The sequence below is a fragment of the Cydia splendana genome, chromosome 9 (genome assembly GCF_910591565.1).
Source record: "Cydia splendana chromosome 9, ilCydSple1.2, whole genome shotgun sequence".
NCBI lineage: Eukaryota > Metazoa > Arthropoda > Insecta > Lepidoptera > Tortricidae > Cydia > Cydia splendana.
In genome coordinates, this window is record NC_085968.1 from 923070 (window position 1) to 950061 (window position 26992).

The following is a 26992-nucleotide window of genomic DNA, read 5'->3' on the forward strand; positions in this document are numbered from 1 at the left end:
TCAGTGACAAACTGATGGTAACCGTACAGTTTTTACATTGACATAACGCTCACGTCTACGTAATTTACTTTCTGTACATCTCGCTTGCACTAATATGCGAGTACGAGCGAGATGCATAGAAAGTAAGTTACGTAGACGTGAGAATATATGTTAATGTCAAAACTGATGGTAGACATACTGACATGGATATTATGATATTAACACAGTGAATAGACAAAGCCGACATGTAACCGCACACGCGTCAACATATCATCGTCGGTAACCGATAAACGATAATCCGTCTTGACAGCTTCTGATTGCTTAAGGCTCATTTACACGGTACAAGTCTCTAATATAACGATTTTAAACGCAATTGTATGACTGTGTTGTGAAGATTCTTGGCAAGCATTTTCTTGAATTGATTATATTATGCATCAAAAAATTTACGTCTTTTATATTATTCATATCATCACACCCAAGGATATTTCTACTTAGAAGTAAGATTCAATAAAGAAAAAAATAGTCTCCTTTTTAGGGTTCCGTACCCAAAGGGTAAAAACGGGACCCTATGACTAAGACTCCACTGTCCGTCTGTTCGTCTATTACCAGGCTGTAGGTATCTCATGAACCGTTATAGACAGTTGAAATTTTCACAAATTATTTATTTCTGTTGCTGCTATAACAACAAATACTAAGAAGTACGGAACCCTCGGTGGCCGAGTCCGACTCGCACCCGTCCGGTTTGTAGTTTTGAGATGCCTCTTCACATACCTACATTTTTTTAGTACCTACAAACGTGAACATGTACTTTTAATCCATGTAGGGCAAGTATTTTTCGTAAGGCAATTGTTTATGCGATTCTTCATTCGTTTAAGACCTTCCAGTTGCAATATCGTACGAGGTGACATATTTTATCGCGTGTTATAGTGCGACATAAAATAGTAGAAAATAAATGAGGGCCACTTCCTACGTAACTGTCACATTTTTGGCGTAAAATGCTTAAACATGGCAACAATTTAGTACGGAATTTTTTTAGTTCCTTTTTATTTAATTTGCACTATTTTGTGTCGCACTATACTAGCGGTCGGCAACCTTTTAGCAGCCAAGGGCCACATGGTAGTTAACAAGGTTGACGCGGGCCGCATCACTTTGTTAATATTTACGACTTTATCAGACATTGTCGTTTGTCAATATTACATACAAAATAGCCTGGGAGGTTCGCGGGCCGCAAGTGAGAGGTTCGCGGGCCGCACCGCCTATTGCCGACCGCTGCACTATACGATCCCATGTCCGATAAGCAACTAGCTCCGTGTAAACGGCCCTTAACTGACCTCGACCCCCGCAGCGCTAGTAGGGTTAAACACTTGAACTCTTCAATCTGTTCACGCTTGTCGTGTGGAATCATCGAAGGTTACATGTTAGCGGTTTCAATGACAACAAATTGAGATAGGTATCTATTATTTACCGCAATTTGTTAAGGTGGCAGCCGTATTCTGATTTTGATAACAGGATAATAATAAGATCTGGATCAGTTATGGATCTGATCTTATTCTTATCCTGATATTAAAATCTGAATACGGTCGTGGGGCATACCGGTGGGCGAGTTTTTATAACATGGAAAAGCCGTAGAACTTTTCATGTGATATACAAAAATGTGAGATGTTTCCGATTTTATTCTGCGTGGAAAAGTAAAGTATTTAGTACCTATATGACCATTTACATTATCTCTTCTTAATTTATTAAATTCCGGATCCCTCTTAATTATTGAAAGTTATAATTAGTCAAAATTCTACGAAAGTTCACTTTTCAGGATTTTCGTAAGGGGCTATTCATAAATTACGTCATTTCAAATTATTTCGTCATTTCATTTCAAATTACGGTAGCATGAAGTAGGAGGAAATAGGGGTGGTGCATGATTTTTGGATGATTATAGGGGAGGGGGGGTCAAAAATCGCCAAAAATCGATGACGTAATTTATGGACAGCCCCTAAGGGTATCCTATATCTAGGTTAGGGTAGATTTGTACTCGTATTACGGCAATCCTGAAAAATTACACGTTTCTCAAAAAAAAACAAATTAGGACTAACGAAAATGCGGACAAATAATTCATTATGACTCAAAACTTTATAGGAAACAATAATAGAGATCCAAATTCATTTCAGAATCATCATCATTCATTTTAGAATAATGTACTCTACTCAGCTATGAAACCAGCGCGTTTAGGCGGGCCCGGTCATATTCAGGTTTCGCCAGTTAAGAGCCAACGGGAGTGGTCATTTCTCCATACAAACGTACTCCTCGTTTTCCTCCGTGGTTTTTGAAGCTAGAGCAATGATTTTTTCAACACAGATTTATATTGTCAATATATGTGTCGGACCGTTTTGCTTTTTTTGATATTTTTGTTTTTTAAGGCGCTAGAGCCCTTAAAAAATGGCCAAAATGACCTAATTGACTATGCCGCAATGAGAGGCGTGGCATTCAAAACTGATATCAATAAGCCAAAAAAGCAAAACGGTCCGATACAGATAATTTCATAATCATTTAGATTTCCAAATTTGGTTACGATTGGTTAAGTTTTGGAGGAGGAAACAGAGGAGTACAAAACCTCGATTTTTGAGATTTTTACGCAGGATTTTTCGCCTTGTCCTTATCGCACTACTTTTAAATGCCGCTTCCGTTAGCGAGACGGGTATATTTACCTAAAATATTTAAAACTCAGCTCCTGTTTCGTCTTAAGCTTTAGGTCAAAATCTGATTAAGTACGACTCTAGGGTAGCCAGTTCCTATTTAATTCAGATTCTAAGTACGTATAATTCAGAATGAGGCATTTTCTAAGTTTTCCAAGTTCCTACAATGTTAGATTATCCATATAACAAATTCCTAGCACTTCAGATTCTCTCAATGCCGGATTCTGAGCAGGTCAGAAAATTACATTTCCAGAATCTCAGTATGTCTAAATGTGAGTACGACCGATTCTATGTCGATTAAATTATGTTTAGAGTATATTGTTAGAAGGTCAGATAATATGTTAATCAATTTCTGGCTACATTAGGCGACTGTACAGTCAAGACAAAGATAAATGTATACAGTCGCGGACGGTCTAGAACGCAAAATGACTAGTGTATTTTGCCTATATCGCTTTGCTTCTGTGACAGCTGTCATCTCCATACATTTTATAACCTTAAATTGTGATTTATTTTTAAAAGAATATGAACTAATACTTCACCTAATTAATACCAGAAAAGACAGTAAAAATACAAATAAATAACTTATGAACTAAATATATCTAAGAATAAAACTAAATTAAAACTAACAACCCTAAATATATCTAAAATAAAAACAAGGAATATAAAAACTACTGGAAGAGGCCTCCCCGCGCTACACCCGGCGCAAAGGTGCCCATCACACTCGCTGCGTTACCGCGTTGAATTTGCAATGGACAACCTTTGAACCAGGAAAAACCCGGAGGCCCCTCAAGGCCCCTTTCTTGCAAATATCGCTTTTAGTCTACATCGCGAACGGTCTAGAACGCAAAATGACCAATTTTTTTATCACACAGATAGGTTAGGTTCGTTAGTTAAAATATGCAAACTGCACAGAATAGGAGCCCCGCGGCAGCAGGGCTCCGTCGACATCGCTAATGTAAAGATAAAACGACGGAAAATGATGTAGACATTTTGCGTTGCGAATAACCCGTCTTTTTTCTAGTGTGAATTATACCTCTTCTTTTCAGAAATAGACTTGTACATAAACTGACCTAATAAGAAATAAAACGTCTCAGAATTAGTTGATGTAAGATTCAGATTTATTTAGAAAACGACGCGATTCGAATCTGATATAATAAGAAAATGCAATTTGTAGAAACAAATTTTTTGCTAATACGACGTAATACCATCATGACAATGATCTACCCAGAATCTGACCTAGTGAGAAATTCACTTAAAGAGAAAGTGACTTCCACCTTACAAGTCATGCCCTGAAAGTATCTGCTTCAGAAACAGACCTATGATGAATCTGGTGTAACCAGAATCGTACTCAATCAGATTTTGACCTAAACCTAAACTGGCAAAATCTGAATATGACCGGGCCCGCCTAAACGAACCAGCGCTGGTCTTCCGCAGGGCCCATTCGGTGATGCTACGACACATAATATTAATACCTACATATTAAACTCGAAGTAATTATCTTACCGCTGACGTATGACCCTTGATCCATACCTTATTCACTTCTGGTTGAAGTATCTGATCTGACACTCATACAATTCATATTCGTCCTTCTAAATCTAATCGATTCTACATGTCAGAATTTCTAATTGAAGTATTGTAATCGCTGTTTTGCGAACGATGCAGTATGCGAACAATGCACTTGAAGTGTTATCTCTATTGTAAACTGTATTTAGATGAGGTCTTATTAGTCAATCAAATATTAGGAAAATAAATACATTGTTAATACAGTTATACCTACTATCTCTAGGTATATATGCATTTAAATTTATTTTTACATAATGTTTAGGCTTTCTATTTGTATCCGTTTGCTCCGAGAATTGTTAGGTATTAGGTATACGGTATTGTTAGGTACGGTTGAATGATGGTCCGTATGACAGTTCCTTCAAAAGTCTCATTTCGTTGGCGCCGGTCTAGCATAAGAAGTCGCGCTAAATGTATGGAGTCGCGAGCGAGAACGCAACTCATGCTAGACCATCAGGTTGTTTAAGAAATATATAATACGGAATATTACGCGAAACTCAACGTAGGGGGCGCCACTATCCATCACAAAATCGGGGGGGGGGGGGGGGGGGGGGGCTATCGCGAAACAAGAAAATCGAAATTTCGTTATCTAACCTCCCTATCACTCTTGCATATTCGAGCGGTAAAGAGGCAGATGACTAAATTATGATTTTCGCGTTTCCCGGTAGGCTCTTGTTAACAAACCGCCTTGATGCATCAATATCATATTTTCGTTTGTTTGTGAAAACTTGTCAAAAAACAGTTTAAGGCACAGTATGTGTAAGTTACACTATGGTTTACCAGCTAGCTTAGTGGTGCACTCTGGCGGCAGAGCATTGCAGTAATATTTTTACGTATTTCATGTAAGAAAATTAAGATCCTCTATATTATTTAGCAAATGAGAAACAACACACACACACTAATATAAGTACACCCAATCTACTCTAAATTCGAAACTGCATTTTTAGTCAACATTATCGAAATATGCAAATTTTCCGTTCTATAAATTTCAGCCTTACCTTCATAAAGTTATGGTATAAACTTGCTTGTGCAGTTTCCAGCAAGCCCTTCTCCTCCAAAGGTCGGCGCGTGAGTTGCCGACATACCCATAACAGGTACTTCTGTTCCGCTAGCGCATGCGCGTCGGTAAACGGAATCCGAAGCTTCGATCGTGCGCTCTTTCTCTCTCCATTCACATAACACTGCAGAGCAAATGGGACGGAAAGCGTGAATTTCAGTTGGTTGGAATATAATATATTGACCTGCTGGATTTCTTCATAGTAGCTCGGTAGCCGTTGAAATAAGAGGCAAAATATTGAGACATTATAAGCAAAATTGTTAATAACTAAGGAGAAACAACTTCCATTGTATGCTTGCATTTAAATATTTGTATATTGTTACTTTGTGTTTATTTTTATGTAGGTACTCAGCAGCAGAACTAGCTAAAACTCTGGTTTCCTAGGATAGCGGTGCCATCATATAGCATATTATTTTGTATGGCGACGGTCATACCGACTGGTGAGGGCCATAATGATTTGTTTCCTAACCTACCTACTAAATTTGGGCTCAGATAATTTTGAAACCCTCGCCCGCTTAAAGACTTCTGTTCTTATTGTGCCAATTGCATAAGAGCATTTGTATTAATACGCATCTTTTTTAAACTATCAATAAGCAGCAGACATCTCCCGACTTATCGGTGATATATTCGGACTGTTAAAGCAACAAAAATATGGGTGCATACAAATTACTCAAAAATATGTCCCATAGTTCGAACATATTTTTGAGTGTGATCAGTGCATCTATATTCTTACACTTGACTGCACAAAGTTGCACATTGGCTAACAGAAACAATCAATCTTTCATAATTGTCACCCGCTTGTTTAGCAATATATCACTTACTATAACATATTGTCACATAAGATCAATGACCATATTTCGAGAATTAACAATGCAATAAGTCTTAGACTGTCACTATAACCTTCTCGAAACGACAGGTGTCAGAAATTGTCCCAATTTGTGTTACGTTAAACGTTACACAACTGATTTTGATGGATTTGCACATCCGATACATAAATGTTTCTGGTCTTAATTGGGGCATAACAAGTGGTCTAGATTTAGTGTTTTTTTGCCATACTCGTGAGTGTTATAGTCTGGCAAAGCAGTAAATTTCCGAAATTTAATATGTGTAGGCATGGGAGCTATTTGTAAAAAAAATGCCGGCTGTTACTATTGACAAAATCGGTTTGTAGAACGATAACAGATTTATCTGCAGTAAATGTGGCTTTTTTAGATAACGGATTTAAATTGTGGAAAGTTTATATTTTTTAACACGTCTGTGGAAACTTTGATTAAAAATAATGGCCATTTTGTATAGAAAACCTCGTTTTTTTACGGCTGAGAGTATGCTTCATTGACTTTTTAACGAACAAAACGTACTCAATACCTAAAGCTATGTTTGGAAGGCTACTTCTCTTAACTTGAAATTGGAATACCTAAAGACGATGACAAAAATCATTCATTTAATTTAGGTTATTACCTACAATGCTTTTATGAATGTCAAAAAATAGAAATAGGTACCGGTAATAACTGCTAACAATAACCTAAATTATACTTCTGACCTTTGCAAGAAATTCAGCTTTAGATATTTATATATCTTATTAAAGCAGCATAAGTTTATCTTATGAAGATATTCGAGTTGCCTCGACATGTAAATGAGGAGCAAATCTAAAACCCGGTTTCACTTGAACGTTACGTAATGCAACTGGATCGTTACTGTAACACACATAACATAACGAAAGTGAACAATTACCGTAGGGCGGAGGGTCAAAGGTGCAGGCGTTAGGTAACAGTAAGGAAAGGTAAAGATCGATGGGAAAACACTGAGAAATAGGTTTACGATAGAACTCTTGCATAAGAATGCTTACTATACAGTTTGTAAATCCAATACGGGTGGTAAATTAAACCAGATAAGGTAAGGTGGGATAAGACTAACATATAACACTTTAAACTCTCGCGTTTTGTACACATACTTCTTATGTCCTATGCTAACCACAGTTTAAATATTCGCCCGTATTGAATTTACACACTGTATAAATGTTAATCTGTTTAAAATCAAACCTTCCGGAAATAAACTGTTAGTTTTCATTGGGATCATTTATACTATACGCTGTTAAAATCAACATATCAAATCGAATTCTAACTAAGAACATGTATAAAACCAATCATTATCAAATTGAATTATGATGGTCCACTATTAACTATGAATACCTAAGACATTAATTTTTTTTTTTAGATTAATTATTTACCCTGTAGGGATAAAGATAAAATCGTAAAGTATTTATTCCTACTACTTTTCAACAATTAAATGAAATTATATCATCAAAATCCTACTTGTTTTGACTTTAATTAAATATTTAAAACCAACCTCTAAATATAGGAAGTGAGAATAACCAATTAAACAGCAAATTAGTAATTATCATTAAGGCGTGATTTTAATTTCGCACTGCGTTTGTTTTGCATTAGCTATAATTGTTTTTGTTAATAGATCAATTGAGATAAGTCCGTATAGACAGACAGATTGATGAGGCTTCTGTAAACAATTGATTGACTATATCTGTAAATTGATCTGTGTGCGAAGGTTGGGCGTCGACATATGGAGGCACGTATGCGACCTGACCCACGGTATGAGGTTGTCTATGCTTATATTGCCTAATATTTAATGTTAATAACTTCTTTACTAACTTCTGCTGATACTCACAAATAAAGAAATAAAAGGTTACGTTCCTGAAAGATACAGGGGGCCTTATGTTGATATTAGTTTTACCGATATCCTATTTAACTGTCCATATCTACTGAAAAGATATATTAGAAAGTAATTATTAGTAAAATCTTATAGAGCCTGTCCTCTTTTTCGCACTATCTTGCATCTAAACCCCCTATACCCAAGACCACCCTAAACCGGCGAGCGTGTATGAGGAATGTTATAAAAGTGAAGGAAGCGAAAGAGGTATGTCAGGAGTCAGGATCGTAGCAAGTGGAAATCCGTGGTCTCTGCCTACCCCTCCGGGAAATAGGCATGATTATATTGTATATATGTAACTAGCATCTGAATGAAGTCAGGGCCTGTTGGCCCTAATTTTGACGAAATCGACCGCTATTGACTTTTCACTAGTCATTTCGAAATTCCTACCTAGTCTGATTTCCTTTCGATGTTTTCCTTTACAGAATAGCCAATGACAAGAATAGTAGATTGTTAACCAAGGCATGAAATGATGCCTTTAACCCGAGTTAAACACTCTACTTTTCATTTCGAATACGAGGAAAGTAAAATGCATGTGTTTTTTTAAAAACATGAGAAAGTAGACATTTTTATCTATATTAAATCTAGAGGGTACTTTCAATTAACAATTTAGGCGAAAGTATCGTTGTTTATGGAATGGGAAGATAAATATCAGAATGGAAATTGTATAACAAATCCATTCAAACCCAAATTTCAATTGCTTATCGTAAAAAAATTAATATAGTCATACTTGGAACGTAAAATGCTCTAGTGCAGTAACGTATATTTTTCTGCACACCTTTTAGAACAACAATGACCCTCTTTCAGAGCATGAGAAATGAAAAATATCAAATGATATTCCGTTCATAATTTCCAGGGGACACAACACGTACCACCACTACCACCCACCGCACACTATCCATCGTTTCTACACATAAAATCTTAAACCACTCTCAATAATGTTAATGTGAGCTCCATTCAGTAAATATTCCCAAGACATGTTATCTTAATATAACTTTCAACAGTTAAACCAAGGTAATGCTATAGATCGTTAAGCATGCTTATATTGAATAGCCATTTCCTTATCGCGCCTAATCAAGAGCTGATGATGGGGGTGGATGCAGCAAGCCTTCCAGAAGAGCAGAGCTTACACAGCCAAATTACTGCTCGGGCCCTCCCCGTGAGTAGCGGCCTACAAGCCGTGAAACCGATTGCTGCGCACCGAAGGTGATCAAGAAGTGCCAATATGCCACATATGCTAACTAGAGAGACGCCCCCTGCGGGGCCAACATTGACAATAATATCCGTCAATATAGAGGGAATATCAGCTGAAAAGGAATATATACTTTCAAATATGTGCATGTATAATAAATGTGATATCCTCTGCGTACAAGAAACTCATAGAGGACCTGACAATTGCCGCCCTACCATCGAGGGGATGGTACTTATTGCGGAAATACAACACCGCCAGTATGGAAGTGCGCTATTTGCCAGACCAGGGATAAATATTAAATCTGCACATAAAACACATATAAACAACATCGAAGTCATCACTGCAGAACTCAGCAACTGCACTATCACCTCTGTATACAAGCCACCCAATGAAGTCTTCCAGTTCCACAAACCCTTGAACTTTGACTATCAGCCTGTCCAACTCGTATTAGGAGACTTCAACAGCCATAGTGAGAGCTGGGGCTACCGGGCTGGAGATGAGAATGGCTGCCTAGTGGAGGAATGGGCTGAGTCATGCGGAGTGTCCCTGATTCACGACCCCAAGTTACCACCATCATTTAACAGCGGCAGGTGGAAGAGAGGCTATAACCCCGACCTTATTTTCGTAAGCGAGAGTATCTCAAAACAATGCGTAAAATCAGTATGCGAGGTCATACCCAGAACTCAGCACCGGCCGATAGTCTGTAAAGCTTATGCAGCAGTCCGACCACGCACAGTCCCTTTCAAGCGGAGATACAACTTCACAAAAGCGGACTGGAAAAGCTACGCCGAGGATCTAGACCATCTCGTAGCTGAACTCGAACCCATATCAGACAATTACGCCGAGTTTGTTGAACTGGTGAAGTTAGCATCCAGACGACACATACCACGCGGTTGCAGGACTCAATACATCCCGGGAATGTCCGACGACCTTCAGAACCAAGCAGACTTGTATTATGCCTCTTACGCTGCCGACCCCTTCTCTGAAGAAACCATTTACTTGGGCAATAAACTCATGGAAGAGATCTCCGAGGCCCAGGGAAAAAAATGGAACGAGCTAGTGGGAAATGTGGATATGACTCATAATAGCAAAAAGGCATGGACTTTCATCAATCAGCTTAACGGAGATACTAAAATGCACACGTATCACTCAAACATAACCGCTGATCAGATAGCCCATCAACTACTCCTTAATGGCAGAACAACAAACTCACGGAAGCCTGCTAAACTTATCCGCCTCCCTCCTGCTCAAGAAACTGACCATCTGAAGCTTCCATTTTCAATGTCGGAATTAGACGTGGGTATGTTGAAGCTAAAAAATGGGAAGGCAGCTGGAATCGATGATATAAGGGTCGAACAAATCAAACGCTTCGGACCGAAAGCCAGAATGTGGCTGCTCCAGCTGTTTAACTCGTGCGTCGATACAATGTCCTTCCCAAAGATATGGAGGAAATCTCACGTCATTGCTACTTTAAAACCAGGCAAAGATCCTGAAAATGCGAAAAGCTACAGACCGATATCTTTACTCTGCCATACATTCAAGTTATTCGAACGCCTTGTACTGGAACGCTTGACAACAACCCTAGAGGACGTATTTCATCACCCAACAGGCAGGTTTCAGACCAGGCAAATCCTGTACATCGCAAGTGCTCAACTTGACACAGCACATTGAGGACGGATTTGAAAAGGGTATGGTGACAGGCGCGGTCTTTGTAGACCTCACAGCGGCATACGACACCATTAACCTCAGAAGACTGGCAACTAAGCTGTACCAAACAACGAAGGACTACAAACTTACGCAAATGATCTCAGAGCTATTATCTAACCGAAGATTCTTTGTATCCTTCCAAGGGCATAGGAGCAGATGGAGATGCCTTAAAAATGGTCTTCCCCAGGGTAGCGTACTTGCACCAGCACTATTCAACGTTTATACTAACGACCAGCCCATTGTGAAGAACCTAAATCACTTCCTCTTTGCTGACGACCTAGCCCTGACATCGCAGGAAAAATCTTTCGAGGAGGTAGAGAGTTGCTTGGCGGAAGGCCTGGAGTCCCTTTCAGCGTACTACCGGGAGAACCAACTCAGACCAAACCCAGCTAAAACACAGGTATGCGCTTTCCACCTCAAAAATAGACAGGCAACTAGACAATTAAACCTTTTGTGGGAGGGTTGTCGGCTGGATCACACTTTCGCTCCCAAATACCTGGGCATAACGCTGGACAGATCCCTGACCTACAAATCACATTGCCTTAATACTAAACAGAAAGTGGCGGCAAGAAATAATATCATTCGTCGGATCACTGGAACCACATGGGGTGCAACCCCACACACACTCCGCACTACCGCACTTGCGCTTAGTTTTTCGGCTGCAGAGTACGCATGCCCGGTATGGAAGAACTCTGCACACACAGGTCAGGTAGATACTGCTCTCAACGAAACCTGTCGACTGATCACTGGGTGTCTTAAACCTACCAAACGCGATCATCTCTATCAAATGAGCGGAATCGCTCCTCCTCACATACGTAGAGACGTGGCAACCGCTGTAGAACGCGCAAAACAACTGCGTGATTCCCGACACCCACTACATTCGCATACTCCTATAACCGGCAGGCTAAAGTCACGCAGGAGTTTTGTCACCAATCCAGCCCTCGAGTACCAAACGCCACAAGAGGCCCGTCTCGTAGCATGGAAATCGCAGCTCAATGAAGACTCGCTAAACATAACACCTAACGAGCGCTTACCACCTGGCGCAAAAGAAAAATGGGTAACCTGGAAGTCTCTAAATAGACTAAGATCGGGAGTTGGCCGATCCAAAGACAACCTCCTGAAATGGGGAATCAACCCAGGACAAAGTGATGCACTATGCGAATGTGGCGACCTACAAACAACGCAACATATGATGCAGTGTTCCCTGTGTCCAACTATGTGCACTACAGAAGACCTCATAAGAGCTACCCCCCGGGGGTTAGAGGTGGCAAAATATTGGCAAAATACAATTTAGTTATGATCCCTTCACACGATAAGAAGAAGAAGAGCTGATTGAGCTCGCGAGGCCTATTCTGACTTAGTAATTTGTTAATGTTTTAATCTTGTTATGATACGACCTTAACACGACTCGTAGTGCATCTCACGTACTTTAATAAGTGCAAGCGAGATGATTGATGACATAACTCCAAGTGCATTTAGTGCGCATCATTCAGCGAGAGCGATCATCAAAGTCGTATCATTACAAGATCAAAACCTTAACAATTATTTTATACGAATCGGCCTCCGTGTTTAAATATAATATTTTACGTAATAACTTGTATACTTTTATATTAGGCGTGGGAGTGTAGAGCCAAGTATTGATTAATTAGTGGGTGATAGAGTTTAATCATATTAGTTGTATTTTTATGCAATGATTGCTTAAATTTTGTAAAAAAAATTCAATCAAATAAATACTATCTATTGGCAAACTATTTAGTTGAACCGGTTAATTTCGTGTAGGTCGCGGTTAAACCTACCTACGCTGTGTTTCCTAGATGTTAAAATGCCAGTTAGATTGGCTAATTCACCCAATCTGCCCAATGCAACTGTTATTTTTTTACAGCGAGCTGCAAAAGTTCATACCCATTACCCACTTTATGAATGAATTCAATTCATTATGCAGCTCTGTGTACAAAAAGAGACACCTGGAGGCCTACCGCGACGACCGAAATTCGCAAATTGCGGGGGATCTTTCTCTTTTACTCCAATGAAGGCGTATTTAGAGTGACAGAGGAAGATGCCCGCAATTTGCGAACTTCGAGTTTCGTGGTTATAGCGCTGGCGCGAGATTTTATTCTTAAGTGAGTTTCGTGATAGTGATTAACATACAGCTAAACATACATAGTTGGGAGATTTAGGACTATTATATAGGTGTTTGTGGGTGGTTTTGCGATACGCAAACATGATAGCACCCACAAATTAAATGTTTGAGTTAAAGGTGGTCGAATGTATCGTAATGTGAATGTGTCGGATGTAATGCCAATTAATCGTTGTGACATTAACTGTCTTAACCAAACGACTAACGAGATTTCCCTCGGTTCTCACGGCGAGAGGATGTGAGAGTGACATGGCGACGGGGCAAGATGTCAGCTGTTTGCTTAGACTTGTCTGGTAGGAAGTCGAAACATGTTTGTTTATGATTATGCACGTTTCTGCACTTAGTTCGAAAAATTCGAGCCGTACTTACGTGATCTGGAGCAAGTGCCTCCGCCAAGTCAAGCAAAAACTAAGCCACAGTAACATCCACCTTTCTTAATGATTCAGGGCATTTTTAATTTTTGTCAGATAGTCGTAAAACTTGTAAGGCTGTCCAGAAGCGCAAATTCCAGCTGGTGTCTTTGCAGGCTTCATGGTATTTCATTTCTTTATTTGCAATCAACATCCTATAAATTTTATACAGTACAGTACATGAAACCCTTGGAAGTTTCTCGAAGTGTCATCAGTGTATGGCAGTTTTATCCCATTTATGTACCAAATTAAATCGTATAAATAAGTATGTATTTTGTTGGTAGCACAATATAAATGTAAACAATTTAAGCCATGACTGATATTAATAAAGATCAGTCAGAAATGTCGCATAAACAATACATAGGTATTTGAAACGTGTCTTCGAAAATGATAATTTAAATCGGCTAAACGGAAGCATCTTCAAGATCGCCATCGCCAAGCCATATTAGGCAACCGGAAAAATACGACGAAAAATATTGGCCGGATGACGAAAATTAATACGACTTACTTTAACTTTGATTTAACCTTTTATTTGTGTTAAAACCTCGGTTGTGCTGTATGCTTAGAGCAAAAAAATAGCTCTCGAAAAAAATGCAACAAGATGACTAGAAATTCGATGAATTTAACTTACATAATATCAATCTATTTGAATTTGCTATTGTGTTATTTGATTGATGTGTTTTTTGAATAAATGATTTCTATTCTATTCTATATTTGTGAAAATAAATACCTATGGCTAGATTTTTAATTAAAAACAAAATAAACCAGCGATAGTCATTCGTTATTAAATCAATTATTAATATTTTTTCGTCGTCGTCATTAATTTGTTATAATTTACGAAAACAATCGTAGTAGTTTCTTGTTCCAGGTTTTTATCAAGATTGGTCGAACAGGTCAATTCGAGTTTTGGTTATTCGATCTGTTTCCGATATGGTACTGACCTGTCAGTAAGGAATGCAAATCGGTTATTTTTTGTATGGAAATAACCGCGGTTTCGGTTAAAAACCGAATATTTCCATACAAAAAATAACCGATTTGCATTCCCTACCTGTCAGTATGATGTCGTATTAGTTAGATTTTTTATTATTATTTTTAAATATGTAAGTATATAGCATAATAAAAATACGAGCGTCGTGGCAAAGGCATTAAAATGAAGAAAAAAACATGTGATTTAGGTGTCTACTCCATATTAGACGACAGTTTAATTACGTTATTTATGTACCTACTAGTTGCTTTGATGGCCATGAACATTAAGATAACAAAGTGCCTTGCTAATTGTAACATAATATTTAGATAGGTAATTTAATAAGCCTCTAATTTTAGAGGCATTTTTTATTACTACAAAAGAGTTATTTTACATGCGTAGCCATTATTTATAATTCTATTTATTTTATTCAATTATGTCTTTTAGATACATTATTAGGCATTTAATAGTACTATTTGTGACTGCTACATAATGAAGGGCATTAAAATACAAGTGCGGGTTTATGAAACGAGCTGAAAGCAAGTTTCATAAAAACATCACACGAGTGTTTTAATGCCTAAATAGGTAATCTATAATATTATGTTTATCTACGTAAAATAAAACATTACACTGCCTGTACAACCAATTAGGTAATTTCAACAGTTTCTGTGAATGACAAAATACTTACTACTCAGCAATGCTAAAATAACTCTGTTTTCATTTTTCCGGAACATAAGAGGAACTAGTACCTACTCAAGAAATTTTGAATAGAGCCTAGAAAAACACTTCCCTAATTAATTTGATGAATTAATTTACAAGCGCCTAAGAGCTTTTAGAGTTTTACCAATTAACATCTCAAGTAATATTTACACAATTAAACAATTAAAGTTTCTCTAAAAACCGCGGAAGACACGCAGGCGGATACCGGCTTCCGTGCCGTTTAATGTTTTACTTAAATAAGAAGTTAAGTAATTATACTCTGGCAAGCGGCAAATTTCAAAACAGCAGGCGCGAAGGATCGATCTCCCATACAAATTTTCGCGCCTATTTTCAACTGGCAAAGTTTCATCACCCTGCAAGACCAGAGGAGTTGCAAATGCGCTGTCGAATTAAGATGGGGCTTCGCGTCTTTCCTGTAGACATACACAAAAGTTAAGGGCTATAAAGGTTAATTTTCTTATTTAACCCTTATCCACGTGAAAAGGTACTCCTTTTATTAAGAGAACTATGATAAAATCATTACCTACATGCCCACAAGCTGTTAACTATTGCCCACAGGAGAGAAAACTAGTGTGTTCGCGCGAACTGTACATTTTTCTAACAGTACCTTTTCACGTGGATAACGGTTAAATAAGAAAATTAACCTTTATAGCCCTTAACTTTTGTGTATGCCTACAGGAAAGACGCGAACACAGATTTGTGTTTGACCCGGGCTCTTATATTTGAGATTTCCTAAAGGTTTGAAGGTCGTATTGGTCCTCGTATTAACGTACGTATCCTCGGGTGGTAAGTTTCCTTCACATGTCAATAAAACAGAAGAGACAAAGATCCCAGCAACCTGGTATCACTACAACACCTTATAAAACAAAGTCCCACACCGCATCTGTCTGTTTGTGTGTATGTATGTTCACGATAAACTCAAAAACTATGGATTTTTATGCGGTTTTAAGCTATCATGAGAGTGATTCTTGATGAAGGTAAGTGTATAATTTGTTACGGTTTTGTGTAACCCGTGCGAAGCCGCGGCGGTCGGCTAGTTATTTACAAACTTCCATCTGACCAGGTCAAGCTCTGACCCCAGTAACACGTAACACCGATAACACAGCAACATACCGGTTCTGGGGTGTCATGTCGGCTGATACTTTCACTTGCTTTCTCACAAGGACGACCGCTTTCTAACCTTTTGTCTTGCATTCCTTGACGCTTATCCCGCCTGTGTTATGTTTCAATATTTATTAATGTGGGTGACTTTTGATTTCTTTTATTCGTTGACGTTGGCAAACAAGATGAACATGTTAGGTATCTACATAAATATGGTAGCAATACAAACATAATAAATAATAGGTGAAGAGGAGCCGGCAAACCAGGTAATTAGACGGAAACAAAAGCTATGGCCATCTAGCGGGTTTTTGCCTTTTATCTTAATTACTCTGTAAATATACTACTGTCTAAAAATGCTTGTCAGATCCGTGTAATTTTTTTTGTAGCAAGGGCAAATGCCCTTGAAGAAGAAAACTACAATTTTACGTTAGCCTCCTCTTACGCACTAACTTATCATCAACTTATTATGTAATAGGTGATTAAAAACAATAATCAGTGGTCACTGTCGTTTACTAAGCATCTTAGGCTCGTTGACAAAACAATTCGTCATTAGAAAAAGTCTCGAAATTCAATATAATACTGCTGGCGGCTACCTCGCACAACGTATCAGCATTGCGATACAGCGAGGAAATGCCGCCAGCATCCTTGGTACAATGCCTCAAGGGCCTATTTTAGATTTAAGCTAGTTATTAATTTCGTTTAGTAGTACCACTGTATTGTATATATATTGTATGTAAATAAATGATAAAATTAAATACTTACATGTTTCAAAATTATGCCGTCCTTTTCTGGTCACAAATTATTTTACTATAATCATAGTTTATGAATCGCTACAGGCTTAGAACGGTCAGCATTTTATCGCGTGTCATCGTATTCGTCACGTTCTAATAGATATTTGCGAGAGTGACACATGAAACAACAGACTATAGAAGCGCAGCCATCCTATCCGTACAGATCAATGACTCTGTCATAAGTAACATAACATAATATACAATACAATACGTCAAACTGTTATCACTTTATAACCTTAAACGACACGTGTAATGATTGCCCCAATTTTTGTTACATTAGTGAACCGTTACATGGTTATGTAACGGTTTAGTATTTTTGTATTATTCTTTGCACGTAGGAATCAAAATATTATCATTAATAAGTAGGGATGTTAAACAGTTAAGTATATAAGTTTATCACTTTCTTTAAACCCTAGTCTATTAGATTGTATATTATACATGCATGTATTTTAATTCTATATCTTTTTCGATATTAATGATTGTTTTGTCGTGAAAGCAGATATGAGTGTGAACGGGCTCACACGAGACGACGCCCAGGACTGCGCAAAGTGGAGGAAAGCAAGTAGGAAAGCGGACCCTGGCAAAGGCCGGGATAACGCTAGGTAGAAGAAGAAGAAGAATGATTGTTTTGTCATTAACTGCATTATACTGTTGTATCAAGTCATTAACCTCTGCAATTCGCTTAATGTCTATGAAGTTATTTGGTTTTCACCTTAAACCGCATTAATCCGCCGAATGATTCATAGGTCACGGATGATAGGATTTTTCCTTATCATGCAAATTATCTCAAACTGTACTGATTTATATATTGCGTGACTGTATCAACTAATAATAAACGCTCATTGTACCCAACATTGCTTTTCGAATATAATCCTTTTGATGTCTAAATAAGGTTTCTTTTCTAAGTAAACTGGACATAGCTTTCCGAGGTTCTTAAAGTTAGCTATGTCATGATCCATGTCTACAGTTATGAAGATGGTAATTCGATGATTTCAAAGTGATTATGTAAGAAGTAGGTATATATATTATATCTTATATCAGATCTCATTTTTACGGTACTTGAAGATTGACTATTATTACGTGATGGGATTTTGAAATGTTCATTGAACTTAATGTAGTTATCATTGCGATTTTGACAGCTGATTCAGTTTGAAGATTGGCATGAAATTGTTTTTGATTGAGCACCTTTGTACAGTAAGTGTAAGTTATTAGAGTTACTTTCGATGGAGTAGCGGATCAGACTACGTGTCAAAAGTATCTACGATTCTCTAATAACTTAACCAAAAGAGATAATGTATGTCTTTTTATGTAGAAAAATTAAAATGTTATAGATACTCTTCAACGCGAACTGTAGAGATATATTAGTAATCTCAATCTCTATGTCCAGGGACGTTTTAGCATTATACTGAGCAACTTTTACTATGGGACCAACCTCGAAATCGCGAAAAAAATTTACCCTCCCATAGAATATGGACCAGCCAAAATGTATATGAAACAGGCAAATTTTTTTTTTCGCGATTTCGGGGTTGGTCCCATAGTAAAAGTTGCTCAATATAATCTCAAAACCTCCCTGGCAACGGGAATGCACTTATTTTTTGGCCACCCTGTATCATTAAAGTCTGTTCGGAAAGAGACTCCGCATCCGCAGAGGGTTCCGCACAGACTCCATATGGAAAAGTATACCAGGATGGAAGATACTTTTGGAGCGTTGTTTCATCTGCGACTATTGAAGCTGACTGTACATCGCAGATGGAAATATGATGATAGATTCTCACAAGTTGGTGGTGTTTATCCGCAATAACAATATTTACCTTTATATATTTACCAATATTTTATTCTACCACATAAATAAAGTCATTCATAATACGCTTGCTGTCTATTAGCTACAGCAGTTAACGTCGGTTATAAACTGTTTTTTATTCATTTCGGCACTAAATAACAATGTTTGTTTTATTAAAAATTGTTCCGTGTATTGTATCATATAACCTAGTATTTATAATTACCTAACTCGTCGACACAGGTCATTTGCTTCAACTCACTGAAGCCAATCACAGAAAATGAATGAAGAATGGATACATACTGTTGCATCAAGGCTGGTAATGTAAATAATGATTATGCCATGTTTTGTAAGGCGGTGCAATCGTTGAATATGATGCATTACCATACGAGTAATAAGACGAGTTAAAGGCGTTACTGTTTAAAATTAGAGTACATAGCTATTGGGAAATTATGTATTGTATAGAGCAAACTAATATCTGGCTCTGTGAACTGTATGGCTGCCCCATTTAAAAATATCCAAATACTTAATCGAAAAATAATTCCATATAATTACCGAACTTGCTAACAAAATTTCACGAGAATCAGTTGAGAAATGCGACCTGTAGAGAACAGTCCACAGTCCTTTGACTGTTCTCCTCTACAAGTCGCATTTTCACAGGTCTCGGTTCGATATGTACATACAGGTCGCCGTTTTGTAAGTCTGTAAGAAAGCATTTTTGTCCAATCTGAAACGGAGACCCTTCACTCGTGCTTCACGCTTGCTCGTTCAATGAATGTATGAGTTAATTATAGTACTACATAAGTCTAATTCCAATGACAAGGTAAATGACTAGTAAACGTTTTACTGACATATAAAAAGCTCTTGAGGACTATATATTCATAGAAAAACTGTTAAAATTATGTGTTTTATTGCTTTGGTTTCTAAACGATTACTATACGGTTTTAAACGCAACGATAACGTATACTTTAAGGAAGTAAAGACATCAATTAATGCATATGTATTTAACTACTCGAATAACATAATAATGCAGTTCATTTAATGACATTTATACTTTATAATAATTATTTAAGTGTAAATATTAACACAAAAAACCTTTCCGTAAAACTGTTTAAGTACAGTCGATGTCAAAGATATGTTAACATTTTTCGCCTTATTTCAAAGAAATAAGGTGCAAAAGTGTTGACATATGTTTGAAGTGTGTACATTAAATTTACTTCCTCATTAAGCTATTGGTTTTATGTGACACTTGCAATTAAAAGCGAACAAATCAGTTCTAACCGCTAGAAGTGGTTAAGTCCTTATAAAGGCGTGCTTTGTCGGAAAATATTCATGAAGGTGTTGGCTGAGGTCGACGCCTTTCGGAGCACTTGATCGAGTACTATGTGCAGGTAGAGTAGAACCTTTACTTACTCTACATTGTAATTCGTCCCCGAGACGAGTAAGTAATCAGGAATGTCAAACGTGTGAAATTTATACAGATGTAGTACTAATTGTTTTCCATCGTATTTTCTCGTAAACACTCGTATTTGTCTTACTACTTCAGTCAACTTCAGTAGTTTTTGTACCAAGACTGACAAGAAAATAATTATGCACTAAGTACATCTGTAATAGCGATTGACCGTTTAATTAATATTTGGGCACTTATACGGAGGTTGTCGATTTTTCGCTGCATAACGTGAAAACTACATAAAATTAGAGCTTTTGCATATTCGAGCGATATAGGGACATAAAAAAATTACGTTCCTTTTTCGTTTTCGTTTTTCGCGGTAGGGCTGCATAACAGACATCCTTCAGTATCCTGATTTTTCAGGTACATCCCTTCATACAAATGTGTATGCGGGAGTGCCAAGTTTATAGCTTTGTTGACTGTACATAAAAGATAATTCTTGTTTTTCTACTTTAGTATGACTTAGACTTCATGTCCGACTTATTATACTTAAATATACTTGTACTTGCTCGTGCACAAGATATGTAAATCAATTAAAAACTAGAGCGCGCCACTCCTCACACGCCGCGGCCATATGTGGCCTCGATATGTCCTTTCCCTCCACCGGGCGGCCCTACATTATCATGTATTAGATTGTACATGACAGATTTCTGCTGGACAACTATATAAGTGACGTTCCACGGGTACACGGGGACAAAGGTATTACCTTATGGCGGTCGGCGCGTACGCTGTTATTAACGACGCTCCAATACTAATGCGGTGCTACGCGGCGTAAGCGCCAACCACCATAAGGTACCTTTTCTCGTGAAACGTCATTATAGTTGGTAAGGTTAAGAGAGGTTATCAATTTATCTTACACACTTGTATCCGTTTTGGGTTACGTAAGTATATGGAGAATATTTAGTGTAGGTATGCAAATGAATATGACATGTACACGAGCATATATATCACTTCACCTTATAATATAAAACAATGTCCCGCGCCGCGTCTGTCTGTTTGTTTTTTTGTTCGCGATTAACTCAAAAACTACTATACGGATTTTCATACGGTTTTCACCTCTCAATAGAGTGATACTTTCTAGTTTTAGTTTTTAGATCTGTTTCCAATATGATACTGATATGACAGACAGATCAGTATAAAATCAGTGTCATATTGGAATGAGACTTATAACTAAAACTCGAATTGGCCTGTTAGTTTTTTTATTTTCAGCAGTTCGCGTCTTTTGTTTATATGACGAAAAATATTATCGATTTCTCGTTAGCATGTATTTTTTCATTGCGCCCTTACAAGGTTAAATTATACTACACAAAAATGTACTTGTCTTGACACCACTGACCTACACCATATTCGTACCACAAACAAGTACCATCGTCCACACTGTTAACTATACATCGGTGGACCTTATGCATTGTGTAATAAGGTCTACCGATGTACGTACAGTTAGGAGTGTTGCTGTTTGTACATAGTTAACATGGCTAAATGACTACACAATACCCTGATACGATCTTAATGCGTTGCTTTGCGCTTGCGTCGATTCTATAACTGTCGGCGTATTCTTATTTCAATTGTTTTAAGCCGTACAGTTACAGGTCTACTTACTTAATAAGTGACAGCCGATAAGCAGCATTACTTTTTGTTTACACTCTGAAAGGAAGAGTTATGAAGTTCGTGCGAATCGTGCGGCGGTTACGTAAACCGAAACGTTTGACTGACCGTTGGCCAATGGCCGGCCGTTATATGGGCTAATCGTCTGCTAATCGGCCCGTCAGTTTGTGGCATTGTTAAATGCACCAAAAACTGATGGAATAGTCTAATCACCTTAACGTCAAGTCTCGTAATAAACAATGTAGGGTTTCCTTTTTCTTTCCATGATTTTATAATAACATATCTAGAAGAATAAACAGTATAAATAAATACATTTACCCCCTTATTCATAAACGCGCTACAAGCCTCAATTAGCTAATAATCGTTTGCCCTTATCTGTCATTTTGACTTATGTATTTGTAAGAAAGGGATAAAACATAATTTAACTAAATCAGGCCCGTAAAGTTTTATGAATAAGGGGGTTAAACTTTTAATCGCTTGTCTGATAAGGATCCTGACCGAATTTTTAGTCATCCATTCGCTTTTTTTTTCAAGAAAGATTTATCAGCTCGATATGTAGGTACCTACAGCACAACCGAATGTGAAAGGCATGACCCTTTTTCGAGCATAGACCTCCAAGGATTTTCAGTCTTTCCCTGCTATTTTTAGAAATTAGAAGTCATTGACCCCTTAACTTCTTTGGTGACGCATTTTGATTGTCTGTTAACTGTTCTCCGAGCAACATTTTTCATAATTATACTAACACAAGAAAAAGAAAAAAGTTCAGTGCCCAGATACCACTTTTACACCCTGGAATATTTTTGGCATAGGTAGGTACTTACAACTAAAACGTTTATGTACCAATATAATATTTTCCGGAAATGTGTTTATTTTAACATATTTAAAACAAACAAACATGTTTTAAAGGCACTTATTGACATTGAATTTGGCCTCCTCGCCTTTAGCACTATTCGTGAAAATTCACACATTACATTAAATCAAGGTACCGCTGCGGCTCACACAACAACGATATTACTGTTCTTATTGAGAACTTTAACTCATTGGCCGAAAGTTTAGTTCCGCAAAGCTCTAATTCTATTTTATTGCCTTTTAATACCAAACCATAGATGGAGCTTTAATAAATTTTACAAGGGAACTTGGCTGAGAAAAAATTGTCGACAGTATTTACATCACTATGCTAAGGTTCACTTTCCTTTGACTTATAATTATGTATACCGATACCAGCCGATACTAATAGGCATGTTGATTTGTTTTTGTTTTTGGACTGCATTGAATATATTTGTAACTAGAGATGCCACAAATATTCGGCAACTATTTGCTATTCGGCCTCTTTGCCGAATATTCGGTATTCGGCCGAATGTTGCCTACTATTCGGCGGAATACAGAATATCTGTTGCACCTACCTCACAAAATCATTACGAAAAACTAGGCATATTTAATATTTAAGATGACTGTATTCTTGGAAAGTTGTTAAGTACGAAGACCCTTTTTTGACCATTTGGTGATTACAAAATATTTTAGTTTTATCATGGATCTGATTTGATTGACTCTAACTACATTCATTAATACTGTTGAACGAAAAATATATCTTAGCAAACGTTGTGCTTTGTTAGCGAACAGTTTTCATAATAAAATAGTGACTCAAAATGTTCGCATGTCGCCGAATATTCGGCGCTTCGGCCGAGAGAGAGGCCGAATATTCGGTGTTCGGTATTCGGCCATAATCACTATTCGGGGCATCTCTATTTGTAACGTTATGTAAGACAAGTAACATTGCTGTAACGTTTAGCTCTATGACAATCAGCTTGACATTTTTATGGCATGACTGTCCTTATTGGGGTTTGAACTTTGAAGCATCAAAGACATGGTTTTTCAAGAGGTTTTAAATAGGAACAACAATACCTATTGTAGGTGAATAGGTACATTATTATGAGGAATATGTACCTACTTACAACATTGTTATGTAAACAACTTACACAGTAACATGCAGAGATAAACTATAGTTTTTCATCTTATAATAGGGTATATAATAGGGTACATCATTTACAAAAATGTATGTACAAAAAGTAGATTAAAAACCATCTCAACTGTTTCTTTTTGGAAATCCCTTCCCCCAGCAGCGGGCCACTATAATGGACGAAGAAAAAAAATACAAGACACGTTAATATTAAAATATAACCAACACTAAGTAGACTAACAAAGTAATAAAGGGTTAACCCACTTACCCATAACGCCTCACATTTCGGCACTAACCCATCAATCTCATCCATTGCGTAATACCCATCGCAATACATATCGACACCTCTCGATCAGCATTCATTGTACGACGTCTAACACAATGGATCGCTAACCGCATGATTAACTACGCCTAATTGGTTGACATCGGTTATAATTTGGTCGTTCGAAACAAAAGAACGTTTAGTTTAAATGTAGAATCGTTCGATTGAAGCGCTGGTGGCCTAGCGGTAAGAGCGTGCGACTTTCAATTCGGAGGTCGCGGGTTCAAACCCCGGCTCGTACCAATGAGTTTTTCGGAACTTCGGAAAATATCATTTGATATTTACCAGTTGCTTTTCGGTGAAGGAAAACATCGTGAGGAAACCGGACTAATCCCAATAATGCCTAGTTTCCCCTTTGGGTTGGAAGGTCAGATGGCAGTCGCTTTCGTAAAAACTAGTGCCTACGTCAATTCTTGGTATTAGTTGTCAAGCGGACCCCAGGCTCCCGTCAGCCGTGGCAAAAGCCGGGATAACGCGAGAAAGAAAAGAAAGAGTAGAATCGTTTGATTATTGACTTTATTGTATACGTGTTACGATTTAGAATGCGATAGATTTCTTAATGATCGTCGTGATCTGAAAAATACTTTATTAGGTACCTAATAAAGTCGCCTTCAAAGGGTTAAGTTTTTTTAGTGGCGAGCCAACTTAGGTCTTATATCAACTAAGGGCTCACTTTTCATATTTGTTCCGTTCATCATACCCTTCATCATATTTCAGTTTATGTAACTTTATAGTTCTTGGACTGTGAACTCCTTCTCTTAAGTTAATAGTCTTACATGTTTCATTATATAAACAAGCCAGGCATCACCACCACCTACTAGTATGAAACTCAATCTGCGCGCGGTGAAAGCAAGAATAGATGCAGTTTCTGAGATAACTCCACGGTGGGGAAATTTCATAATGCCTATGGAATATATAATGCAGATTTTATACGTAAAAGGAAATAATCACTTTACACGTAGTTGCAAATTTAACTAGCCTGTGAGGAAACTTTCTCAGTACTGATCGAATCAGAAACACGGAACTTCGCTCCAGAACTCGCTGTAGATGTAAGTATCAAGACCGCTAAGCTTAAGAGAGAGACACACTTATAGCGTCTTTTGACCGTCGGCGTGTGCAACTGCCCAGCGACGCCGTTTTCCATGGCGCTGACTAGTCGCCGACGCTCAAAAGGCCCTGAGTGGGACTGGGCTGGACATGTCTGCCGCATGCACCCGGTGGGCAAAATGGTAACCGAGTGGGACCAACGGAACACCATAGATGGAGCAAGCCGGGGTGTAGGCAGACCGAAAAGATGGCGAGACAAAAAAATGGACACATTCTACCCGAAATAGTCGGAAAATGCCAACGATAGAAAACGAGGGGAAGCCTTTGCCCTCCAGTAGGAATGCGAAAATTTATGTCCTTACGTATCGCAACCATCTAGCGGCGATCTGATTTTTAGTTTGACATCTCTGATTTATAGGATCAAGAGAGTCACATACGGGTACTAAGCAAAATTAAAGGAAATGCGTTTGTCAAAAATCATGTTTACGCAAATACGATTGCAATCTTTGCATTATTTTGATCAAAAGCTTGTTGTGATTTTCATATCCAATTTAGAGCTACTTTGTTTGCGGTAAGTATCAAATTTCCTCTTTAGCCCTAGGACTACTAATTTAAATTAAAAAAATGTTAAGCTCCGCAGAGTCCCCGACAGCCGCCACAACCTCCTGAGCTTAGTAGCGGCGAGGTAGGACAGTGGCCTAATCAGGCACTGGTCCTCGCTTCACTTAAGTTTAGGTACTGATATCTTCTTCTTCTTCCTCGTTCCCTCAATGCTGAGGATCGCGACCACATGCAATACGTCTCCATTGATTGCGGTCATAAGCCGTCAGGTACTGATATAGTTATTTAAGTATTTTCTTGTTACTAACAAACTATGGACACTTTTTCGTCTAAAAAAAGCATTTTTTTTGTAATAATAAATAATCATTATTTTATTAAACCGTACGGTAACGGTAATAATGATCATCATCATAATTTTATGCAAACAACACGATAATGACTGATATCATTAGTGAATGACCATTTTCACGGTCAGGCGATTTGTCAAACGCGACCTTTAAGGTAATTGTTATTTTATGTTTCATCATCGATCATCATGTAATTGATCGCTTCAATCTGGATCATCACATATGATTTATAGTTAGATAGATCATTATTGTTTGAAGAGTTTTACAAGGCGAAAAAATCTTTTGGCTTATGTAAATAATGATTAATTTATTTAAATTAATTTAGTATGCGGATGCGCCATGCGCTTATATTGCTTTTGTTTCTCAATTTATTTTGAGACGCTGTACGGTTAAGGAATTTAATTTTAGTACCATTTAAAGTACCAGTTCGCCGGACGATATCAGCCTGTCAGTTGTTCGGAACTGCCACCTTTTGCGATTAACTGACAGGTTGATATCGTCCGGCGAACTGGTAATCTGCGGGCCCCTTTATAGTGCCTTTCATATTGATTGTCACTGTGACAAGGTATGAAATGGTACTGAAATTAAGTTCTTTGACTGTACCTACATCCAATTTTGCCTTGAGCTAAATATAAACACCGCGACATATTTGCTGCTGGTATTTAGCTAATGCTTTCTTCTCACTGATTTATTAACTAGATATCCATTTAGCCTCGTGATGCGAAGAAATCATTACGCTCCAATTACTTAATCATTAAATCATTACAGATCAATGCAACATCACGCAATCTGATCGTTAATAGAATAGATAAAGGCTTCTGCAGACGAATTTCGATATATTGGATTTGATAGATCGATCGAAGTGATTGCACCGCTCTGCATTCTTTGCAATGTAGTTAA

General features: G+C 37.8%; 2 protein-coding genes across 2 annotated transcripts in view; both read left to right on the forward strand.

Annotated features, from left to right (window-relative positions):
* The window catches only part of LOC134793351 (uncharacterized), a 170539-nt gene that overhangs the window by 77893 nt on the left and 65654 nt on the right, over positions 1-26992 (forward strand). The gene's annotated exons all lie outside the window — the stretch shown is intronic.
* On the forward strand, positions 9894-12223 carry LOC134793329 (uncharacterized). Its single transcript, XM_063764868.1, has 2 exons — positions 9894-11582; positions 11613-12223. Exons 1-2 carry the CDS (start codon positions 10887-10889, stop codon positions 12195-12197), a joined length of 1281 nt encoding a protein of 426 aa, XP_063620938.1. The 5' UTR covers positions 9894-10886; the 3' UTR covers positions 12198-12223.